This window comes from Teleopsis dalmanni, chromosome 2 (genome assembly GCF_002237135.1).
Source record: "Teleopsis dalmanni isolate 2A chromosome 2, ASM223713v2, whole genome shotgun sequence".
Taxonomy (NCBI): domain Eukaryota; kingdom Metazoa; phylum Arthropoda; class Insecta; order Diptera; family Diopsidae; genus Teleopsis; species Teleopsis dalmanni.
This window is the reverse complement of record NC_051847.1, coordinates 2,189,053-2,201,106: the sequence shown is the minus strand read 5'-3', so window position 1 is coordinate 2,201,106 and position 12,054 is coordinate 2,189,053. Positions and strand designations below refer to the sequence as shown.

General features: G+C 30.4%; 1 protein-coding gene across 1 annotated transcript; it reads left to right on the top strand.

Moving 5' to 3' along the window:
* Positions 1-6,716: 6,716 nt before the first annotated feature.
* Positions 6,717-7,490, top strand: LOC119683295 (uncharacterized protein DDB_G0287625; the record flags this gene model as incomplete). The annotated part of the gene is made up of 1 exon (XM_038096940.1): positions 6,717-7,490. A coding segment is annotated over one exon (516 nt), but the record flags the coding sequence as incomplete, so codon positions are not given.
* Positions 7,491-12,054: the final 4,564 nt, after the last annotated feature.

The following is a 12,054-nucleotide window of genomic DNA, read 5'->3' as shown; positions in this document are numbered from 1 at the left end:
AAAAAAATGTATGAAATCTACTTTCCTGCATAAATTTCACACAAAAAGATTCAGATTCATGTTTATGCATATTCATGCGTTCGTAACCAGGCGTTGTACATGGCTGGAATGCTTTAGGGGATTTTCTGTTTTGCTCCAGCCACCCATTCCGAACACAAACTTCGGGTACAGATACGTAATCTGGTACACATTCACACGTTTGGTTACTTTTATGTATGAACGAGCATTGGTGGTATGAATGTTTTGTATCCCAAGTGGATAACTGCGAAGCACGAACAAGGGTAAGACGGCCAAATGGCTGTAGTGAATGTGTAGGCATATTAAAACCAGATAGTAGCCTTGTCCACCTGTTGAACGCCAAGAGTATTTCAGTCATTTTATTCAAAAAAAATTTTAAATATTTCACCATACCGACAAAAGAAATATTACGACATCTGTTTGAAATATTGGAAACATCCGCAGTCTAAGTTCATAGATGAAAGGTTAATTCCTTTATACGTTCACTTGATTTAACTGTATATAGATAATAGTACTTTTCCACTGGCTTCATTAAACCAGTTAACTTCCTTGACAAGTAATTCAAGCCGTCTGAAGTAAGTTAACTGGTCTAATAGTATATTTCCACTCGAATTACTTAAATCTCAAGTAAGTTAGTGGTCTAACGATGCCAGTGGAAACGTACTATAACGAAGCCAGTAGAAATATACAATAAGCGTGACCGTCGTCTTCGTTTACTTGAAACCCAATACATAATGACAGCAGGACTGAATTTAAAAACTGCCTACTCTCATAGAGTAGTCAAAAAACAGTGATTAGCAACTTATAGAGATATCTTCCACATGATAACCTTATATAGTCATACAATTTTTTCATGTACTGATTTTCATATAAAATTTTGGCTGATTTGTACTTCTTCTACTATTAGTTATTGGATGCAATATCCAGCGAAGAAGAGCGTCGATCTATAAGAAGATAAGCGAATATAATAAAAGTCTGTAATTTTTTGTAGTTTAATTTTGATCAGATGAAGCTAGTGAGCAAACATGTCATTCCTCGAATTCTTTTAAAATATATATGTTTACAGGTCGCTAAAGGTGCCCTGTAAATTTCTGTAAAATTTTGAGGCGTAGTTCTATTACTTAATGTTATATGAATTTTGTCTTAACTTTATTTATAACTATAGACTGTATTCAATGATAATGGGCTGAAGTTCAGGGACATTGATAACAGCTTTCGAAGAATGTACGATGATTATTTCCAATTTTTTTAGTATGATTATAAATAATCCATCCAGCACTTTGAGTAATTTGTCAATTTTAATCGTAATTTCGATTTTACTAATTGGAGGTCGCTCCAAATAGTTAGGTTTTGTGGGGAAAGGGTAGAACATTGATAAAGAGTATAGCATGGTATACAGCATGGTTTAAAATTATTCATTCCTAAGATTCTCATAGTGATAGCTAAGGCTTTTTGTATCTAGTTGTATAGGTATGTATAATATCATATTGCGTATTACTTTATTACAATACCGTCCTTTTAACTTCTCCATATATGTTGTGATTATTCTAAAATAAGATTCTAAGATAAATGATTGCAGTTGTGTTTTCGCTGTTATCTAAGCAATTTTAATATTTGTACTTTTTTGTTTCGTTCCATTTTAATTTATTACAATTTATATCTCGTAGAACTTTTCTCTTTGGTATTTAACCTCGATGAGAGACTATGTATATAAATTTGTGAGAATATATGCACAATCAACCTGGGTGATAAATACAAATATGCTGCCAACTTGTAAACTGCAGCGATAAAATAATAATATGCAATCGACCGCCATTGGCAACCATTTGATGAAGGATAATTCTGCTGATTGGTAGGATTTAACATATTGCTTTTGCTTCTACAAAAGGTCTATTACTTTATTGTGAACGTACAAGCACTTATACCTGTATTTTCCTTGCCTTGCTTACATCCGCACGCCAAGTGTATGGTTCAGTTCTATCCAGCATCTGAGCTAGTGATAAGCATGAAATATTTATTGAAAATGGTCGTGCTGCCCTCAAGGGTACCCTTGTCAATGTTGACCACTGCTGAACATAGTTATATACTCGTATATATATGGTACATTTGTACATTTTTATATATTTACAAGTACAGGTGAATATAAATATGCTTTCACATACAAATTTATGCAACATTTATTTTGTTTGCGCTGAGCCACACTTGAAAAGCGATTAATTTTCATTAATAGTTAAAAAGGTTGCCACAAGGACTTAGTGGCTTTCGGGCGGACTGACCCTGTGGGTGTTACTTTGGCTGTTTTCTACTGCAATATGTAAGTATGCATATTCATGCCGGTAGTATGTATAATATGTTTGTACATATCGTTCAGCTCATTTTATAATAAATAAGTAGAAAGTTATTTTAATCCTTTTGGATTAGTGTGTTTGTTGCAGCTCCTTTCTTCCCGCTTTTTATGAAGCAATTTTTCACATTTTAATTTTGTTTTATGTGAATTTTTCGCATCTCAGGTGCTTTACTCTGCTTTATTTATATTTTTTTAAACAATTTTGCAATTTATTTTATACCTCAAGAATTTTTTGTTTCTCCGTACTATACGATATTTGGTTTATATAGAAAATAACATTTTGTTGCCCGAAGTATTTTTTGTCTTTGGTTTGCGAAAACCAGACGAGGATTTATGTAAATATAACCGCAATGTAGGAACGTTGCAGAGCAAATATTCACCCCTTATCCATTTAATTTTATATCTGCGTTGGTATCTGCCAGTTGTTCTTATTTCTTTCACCTGAAGAAGGATTTGGGATTCATTCACTTTTAATATTCGTCAGTAAAAAAGGAAAATTATTGGCGCTGAAACTGCTGAATACTGTTTTCCTTAGGTAATTTTTCTTCCTTTTAACAAACTTAAGATGAATTTTTTTATACTTGACTAGCAGTTAAAGTTTTTAATATTCATTCCTGGTCAAGATAAAAAGTATTTGCTGAATGCTAGATTGTCGAATGTATTCAAGGTTTTTAGCACTAATTTAACATTATTAATACCACAAATGTTCAAAAACACTTTTCAATTTTTTCATACCACATATCTCTGAATAAGATGTCCACATAATTCAGTATTTTTCTTCTTCGGATAATCTACCAGAGAAATATCGGACATTGGCATAATATATACACCGCTGTCTCTTTTTCTTCTAGCCATAGTCTGCAAGTGTCTTCCTCAACAAGAGTTATTTTTTTTGAAGTGGTACTTGAAGTTTCCATGTTCCGTAATCAATGAGGTTACCCAGCTTAGGGTGCTCCGTGGATAGCTAAGCACTTTTATCTCTTCCCTGACCAAAGGTTTCGGCATCATGAGTTTAGTCTGTCTACAAGTGCTCATCCCTTTTCATCTGTTAAGATGAAATGAAGTTATCCAGTTATCGATATAGGCTACAGTCATGTTATAGCCCAATAGTGTTCTGGGCTGTGCAAGTTCATCAATACCGATATATCCTTTAACCTACATGACTTGTCACTCATTTTCATTAGCACATTCCATGAGCTTCATGACACCTGCTTGTACTAAGCTGTTGTCTATTAATCAGTATATAACTTATATGTAAATAATATGAAAAAATTAAAAAGAAATTAATTTCTATGCATTATATGTATTTCACAGTACATATTTTGATGTTTGCAATTTGAAAAATTACCAGAACCATTCTATATCTTTGAAATAATTACTAGTAATTTAATAATTTTACTTTGCTTATAATGTTACAATCAACCAGTGACATATTTTTAAATAATCAAATCTAAATTAATATCAGTTACCTCGATTAAGTAATTAATGAGGAAAATTGTCGTGACCTGACCACCGCAGCCCAAAACATATTTTATCTCAACCGCGATTCAAATGACACAAGTTAATGGGCTGCAGTATTTCTGCGGTAAATGCAGCGTAACCACAATAGTTTTTACCCTACGTTTCGACATGACATAAAGAAAAAAAAAACAAGTGATGTTTTATAAAACGATGTGATGTTTTACAAACATTAAACGCTGTTTTGTTAATAATTAATGATAACACAGCAGCAATAAAATTCCTTTGAATGGCAAGAGGAACGAGGCACGTGGTGTGTGCTTTCAAGAGGGTGTCCTATATTAAAATCATGAAGTAGCAGAAAAAACCAAAATATTAAAAACAAAATTACTACAATTATCTTTTCAATTAATTTTTCGGAATATTTTAATTTTTATTGTTTATGCCAATTATAGGTCAGGACAACTTCACTGTGTGATTTAAGACCGCAGAACACGCAAATAATTTACACTGCCAAGTCCTTCAACCATCGTACAAATTATGATTTTTATTTTATTTTGTATATGTTTTTTTTTATTTTTAAATTTTTTTAACATATGAATTATTAAAATTAAAATTTTATATATTAAAACCGCATGAAATATACTTCTTGGTTTGCAAGCAGCAACAAACCACTTCACAACTTAATTTTCAACCTTTTTCAGTATGAAAATCACTCGAAAAAGTGCTAAAACTAAAATATTCATTTCAGCTGTTTAAATAAAAATTGTTGGCAATACAACGTCACCGCAGTTTTAATGAAAATGAAAATGCAAATGAAAATTTTATGACAAATTAATTTAATGCATTTCCATTTAACAAAAAGCATTCGAAATTAATTTTGTGACTTGCACTTGAGAGTTTTGAAATTTAAATTAAGTGTTTTAAATGTTAACACAGAAAACATAAACACAAAACGTCAATGGCAATTCCCATTCTTGCCAATGAAGGTAAAAGGTAAAATGTCAAAACCTCAAGTCTACAAAGGACTCATTAATTCTAATGGATTTGTAAAAGAATCTCACATTTCAACTGCACTAACCAGACATTTTCGTGTTCCTTTGAAAAGTCTGCATTTTATTTTTCCATTCAAAACTCTGATCCTTAATTACATTTCTTCAGTGAATGCGCAGTTAATTACCTCTAATAAATGACCACTGGTATTAGTTTAATTACGAGAGACCAATGCCAAAAATGCAAATATAAAAGATTTTTTTTAATATATTTTACACTTGAATGGTTCCTTATTAAAAAAAAAATTAATTTATTCTAATAAGACTGGAATGTTTGCTTAAAAATATATTAAAAAAAAAACTTATCAGACGAATATTCATCGTTTCTATAAAAATTATTTAGAGTTTAAAATTTTAAAAATTTTTCCATCTTCAATTTCGTAAATACGATAAAAGAGTGTAATGCGCCCTTTATGATTCCGAGTTCCTTGAGATCGCTGCCCTTAACTAACAGTAGAACAGCCTTATTAATTAACATTTTGGACTACGAAAGATAATTTGCTCTAGCAATAACAGTTCCCTGCAATTAGATAAGAAAACTACGTGATGAAAATGTACCATAAATAAGATATTGGCATAAATTAGCTCCTACGTCGGTGGCATTCATTTTATGTTTTTTCTATTAGTATATATTTCTCTCGACCTGATCAATGTAAATATGTGATATCAGTGTTTTTATTTCAACTTTGCCTAAGACGGACGTCATAATTTTCTTTATTACTCTGTGTTGTTTGCCGAGAGCACATTTTTTGATGTCTCCACAAAGCCGCTTTAGTTAGATTAAGTTCCAAACATTAAAACTATGAGGAAAGTTAAGAATAGCACTTAATTATTAATTATAAATGTCCTTGGAATGCAACCTAATCGCTATTAAAAATACAAAATCTATAAAATTTGCATTTTAATTGTTTGTTTTTTAAATTATTAGTATTATTATTATTACTATTATGGCATGCCATGCACAATATTTGATTGTATAAACTTATCCTATTCACAAAGAGTTTATACAAAAGTTCTCCAATTTTGCCTATTTCGAGCAATATATCTCATTCGTTTCGATTTATCGTTTTATTCCTTTCATTATTTATGGTTCTACGCCACGGGTTCTACTTCCTTGAGGATTCCAGGTTAGTGTCGCATGTGCTACGTCATTTGTGCTTTTGGGTAGCGTGTGTTTTTTACATAAATTTCAATAAATACATGTTATTTCTACCATTATGGAGGGATACTACTATATCCCAATATGTGGTAGAACTCTTTGTATGTAATTTCTATTAAAATTACGAAAAGTTCAGTAATTAACATAATTATGTCCTTTTATAATTTCATCATAGTATCTTTTAGAATATATTCTTCAATTTATTTCATTGAAAATTCTACTTTATTTGTATCAGACCTTTCGACTGTTAATTATTTGATTTCTGTAATAGTTTATTAAATTAAAGCTCAAAAGAAAACAAACTGTAAGTTTTCTACATTTTTTAATGACTACTCTGTGCTACTTCCCTAGTTTGACGAGTCTAATTTGGAATTTCAATTAAGCACCGCTTCCTGTTGGTAAAAGCAAAAACGAACTGAAGAAGTTCATAGCATGGAATAAAAATACATTACAGATGGAAAAAAAATGATTAGAAAAAAAAACTTTTACATTCGTTGCTAATGGATCCATGACAACCTGAAATAGCTAGTTCACCAAACTTACCAAATACAATAATGCATATTTCAAAAACATTCAAACACCTCCCCTCCGTATTCCCTTCTTGCCTGACACTCTATTTTACTCAAGCTTGCTTTACTAACGAAATTCATATGTAACAGAAATTTAATTTTGAACTTTTCAATTTTCAATTTACACACAGATACTGCTCTATCCGGAAGAGGGTTGGGCGCGCACAGCATCATCCAGTTATTGGACCATCACTCCATGTTGGTGGCAACCGAATCGCTGTCGCATTGAAGAGTTTGCGGGAACACAACGACATTCGACTAAAGCTAAAATGGTGCCACTCGAACAGAAAGGCTCACTACTGATTGCAGGCAATTTTCGCAGTAACAACAGCAAAAACAGCCCCAACAGCACCAACAACACAAGCCATACCAACAGCAACAACAGCAACAACAGCAACCACAACAGCAGCAATGGCAGCAGAAATAGCAACAGAAAAGACAAAGATACGGACGAATTTAAATTATATTTGAGTTCGAACATTTCGATGGAAGACTACAACATGGGCTACTGTCTGACTGGCTTTGTGGAGCGACGTTGCCAACAGACCAACACATTCCAAATGACACACTTTGCCGTTATCAAAAGGCAATGGCCGTCCATAAGTAGCAGCGATGCAAAGTCAACGTAATTATAGTGCTAAAATGATAAAATTAATTATTTATAACATAGTTTGATAGAGTTAAGAGCAAATGCTGAAATCTGCAGATAGAATAGAAGTTAAAATTAAAAATGTTGATTGCAAACTTTTAGGCGTTCAAAAAACAAAATATCAAAGCGAGTTACATGTTGCTTCAATAGCTTTTGCGCTGCCTACGTGCAATGACAACTTTAGTGAAATTGCGAAATATTTTAAATAGATTGCGATATTAAAAAACTTTAAAAAAATTGTGAAATAGTTTAAATAGGAATATAAATATTTATAGCCTGATTTTAACGCTGGTGTGCATAATTGAAAATTTATTACATACATTTGGTCGCTTTAAGTATCTGTAAAATGTACAATATTCAATACAATGCGTTGCAATGCATTGCAATGCATTGCAATGCAATGGAATGTGAAATGTATGCATGTTATTTGGACAAAGCAATTTCATACGACACAAATAAATTTTAAAATATCTGAAGCCACATTAATTTCAGATATTTTATACGCTCAATAAAACGATTTGTTCCAAGCACGCACGTAATGAATATGTCATTGTAAAGCATTATCAACGCGAATATTCAAAATTTTTTTATCTCTGTTAATGAATTTGATTTTGAAATAATAATTTGTATTGTCAACTGCATCACATTAAAATATTAATTGTTGTTAAAAAGCCAAAATTAAACTAAAGTTGAAGTATTCCATATGAAATTCAGATTTAACTATCAAACAATATTTAAGAAACTTGATCTGTGCTATTTAATACCGCTAAAAACTAACTGAAAGTGATTAAGTATGATATTTGTAAAATATATCCTCATAAAACCATCTAGCATATAATGCTTTGCCAGATCTTCAGTTGTATATAGTATATATAGTTGTATATAGTTACTATATATTCATTTTTAATTTTAAATTTTACTTTTCGTTTAGCCCCTTAACCCTGTATGATTATTATTATTGAAAAAACGTGATAGTGCACTGCGACCTAAAAGATCTATTGTGCCCCTTAGTCACACTAAAGTGTTTCTCCAAGTCCGATTTCTTTAATGAAAGAACCTATCTTTCCTAGTCCTGGATCCTTATGATCCTTGAAATACCCTCCTAGGTGTCTCTTCTTCTTGTGCATCAGTGTCGGGTACTCCCCAAGCACGTGATATACAGTTTCTCTCTCTTCTCTGCAGTATCTGCAGTCTGAGTTGGATTAAATTCCTAACTTCGATAGGTTATTATACAATCTACAGTGACCCTGTATGTTATAATATATTAAAATTGATATAAAAAGCTAAAATACCTTTAAAATTTTTACCACACAAACAAATTAATACATTCTCAACACCATTTTTTAAAGTTATTAAATTATAGCATGGGAGCTGAACACTGGCTTAGTAAACCCGCTACGTATGCGGGTATTAATATTTATTAAGTACAATTCAGCAATAGTAATTAATTAACAAAAGGTTAAGATTGTACTATTCATATCCAATACAGGAGGTTTTTCAAAAAAAAATTTAATTATAGAACAGATACAGCTATAAAAGTTATTTATTTCCACAATTAAATGTTTAATTTTTCCTCAAGAGAAAATTGAAATTTACCCTTCACATAAACAAAAAAATCCATCTGATCTTTAGAAATAATTATTTTGGTAATTATTTCTTACAACTTCAGTTTACAACTTTAAAAAGCGAAACAATAAAGAACAAAAAGTGCTTGCTAACTGCACTACGCAATAATAAAAAGTGTGAGAAAAAAGTTCCACTGTAACAACGTTTAGTGTAAGAATTTGTGAGCTTAGTAACTTGGTTTAGATTTTTGCCTCTTATACAAAAATGTTCTAAAGCCTGGCTTATCTACTGAAAATGCTGAACCTTTTTTTTAAATTGATTAATCTATATTCTAAATATTATAGTATTTATTTTCTATTCTAATGCACCATTTGGGCAACATTAAGTGTATTTATGGGCTGTCACGTTGCTTGGCATTAATTAATTATAGTTAATATCTTTTTAATAACTTTATTTGAACATTTTTTTAATTGAAATTACTCGAATTACAAGTTATAGTATGTCCTTTTATTGTGGTAACATTATGTATGCAGTGCAATATATCTCACGAATATCGTCTTATTCACTGATAAGTTTCTATTTTAATTAACCAACTTTGAAAGATTTAATTAAACGGACTTACTGCAAGTTGATGATATACTTTCAGTTGCTTGTAATTATGTACTTGTGTTTATAATAAAATACATTGACTAAGTGTGTAATAAATTGCAATTATTTATAATTAAACACCTTTGAATCGAACACTTTGTACTGTGCAGATGAAACAGCGTTCTTGTCAAGGAAAGTGCTGCTCCAGCTTTGTTAAATCAATAACTCAAAAAGTAAATTTAATAAGGAAAAAAGATAATTAAGAATAGATAATAATAAAGAAAATCTCTGTTTGATAAAATGCACTATAATGTGTCTCGGGGTTTAAACACTTAAGTCAATAACATTATTAAACTATTGAATTGATTTTAAGTATATTTAATAGTTCAATAAATATAAAAGTGTACATAAATAGAATTTAAGAGCCTCAATAACAAAACTCCTTAAAATATTTTTTCAAATATATCTTATTATCAAAAGAAAAAAATAGGAAATAGCAAATAGCAAAGTTTAATATTGTTAAATATAGAAAATAACGAATCAACTCATTCATGTATGAAATTTAATTTTGTCATTTTTGTTTCAAACAATTTTCCCATTTTTCGTAGTAACTTTTTTAGTTTTACATCGAAAACAAAAATTGTCATGGCTTAAGTGTAATAGCATAAGTTTTATGGTAGATATAATTGAATTATAGTAGCAACTAAGTGCTACATAGGTTCGCTATTTTTAAGAGTAGTTCTTTAAAGCCTTACAAGTGTATATTTTACATTTTACTAAACAATGTGTTAGTAAGTAATTGAATTTAAGGATTACAACTAAAAGCAAAAGCAAATTTAATGCCAAATAGTTGTATATATGTTAGTATATTTGTGTGTATCTGTGTTTTTAAAACATTTTATATCGATGTAATATTTAAACATAAAACGTTAACTTATTCCTGCACCGCTTGCGCCTCTACACTACACTTAACCACCTTGCAACAACTAGTACTAAATAAAAACTTAAAATTTAAGCCGCTTCTAATACTAACACTGCTACCGCATTATACTGCCCCCTCTCTTACAAACATCCACCATAACTTCAGAACGACTTGCATTGAATTGCAGCAAATTACAGCCCTAAGCTTGCAACTTGTGCTCGCCTAAGCATGTGATTGTATAAATTTTTGCTTTCTAGTCGTACATACGGACACGGCATACATTATCAACACAAACCTGCACGTAGACCCATTCATATAAATGCAATACAAAATTTTGGGAATATTTCGTAAATATATTTTAAACAGTTTTAGTTTTTTCTTTGTAATGAGCGGGTGCAGCTTTAAGCTGCTTTCTAGCTTTAAAGTCACAATGACAACCCAAAAAATAATTCTTCAAATAGACATAATCGAAAGACAAAATTTATATACCTGTTTCTATACTTAAATTTTTAATTTTTAATTCTTGTTAAAAGTAGTATGTACTTTAGATCTTTACACTTAATCTACCTTCGTCCTTGCAGTTACAAAGATTACGGTGAAGGAAACAAGCAGAAAATATCAAAATTCGTCCAAAAAATTGGAGTTTGATACAACCGGCGTTAAATAGCAACAAATTATATATAGTGACTAACATGAAAAAAATTAGATTAAATAAATTTAGTTATAAGCTTGCCTACACGCCCACTTCAACTCCCCAATCCCACCCACTTATAACCATTTTGCATTGCGCCGGCAATCAGCTCCAATTAAATTTATTATTAAATAAGTTATTGAAATGGTAATAACATTAATTAGCATAGACATTAACGTATAAATATATCTAGTATTTAAAAAAGGGAAAAAATGGAAAAAATTTAATTTAATTGTTATAAATAGTGTTTAAATGGATTAATGCTATGCTGCTAAAATTTAATGTAATTAAATTTACTTTTGTGTGTATAGTTTTTATAAAGTTTTAATCTATCAATTGCGTGTAATTCTATATCTAATTAATTAAGCTATCTTAAATAAACAACATACAAACTATGGTAAAAACTTCAATTACAAAATGTAAAATATAATTTAAGCAACTGACTGCAATTATTGCTAAGTACGAAAAGTAACATTGATTGGAGAAATTTTAACAGATCTAAATATCTGATATTGATATGAGCAAAATACTAAAAAAAAACTCTAGTATTAATATGTGCAATAAATATTTCTTTTTAAAAATGAATATAATATACATATATCGAGCTACTTATTATATTTTAATTAAATTTAACATTCTTTCTTATTAGAAGAAACAATGATATACTGCCATGTAAAACAGTGTTTGAACCGCAATTAGTCTTACGATGTAACACAGGAACTTCAACCAATATAATCTTCTATTGTAAGTAAACCTAATATCTAAACTATTTTACAAATAGGATTCAATTTTACTGTTTATTGCTTAAGGGCTTCAATGAGCACTCTCTTAAATTGATAAACCTTTGAATTCTCTTTGTGAATAGGATTCTGAATGGCATCCATACGTCAATGATATCAGTTTGGACTATTGCTGTCATACACAATATTATTTCTATAAATAAAGTCCTCCTAATCATCCTATTTTATGCATGAAATTTTTTTTTAAGTTACTGTATATAAGTTCCCAGTTGAGAGACATGAAGTCATTAGGATG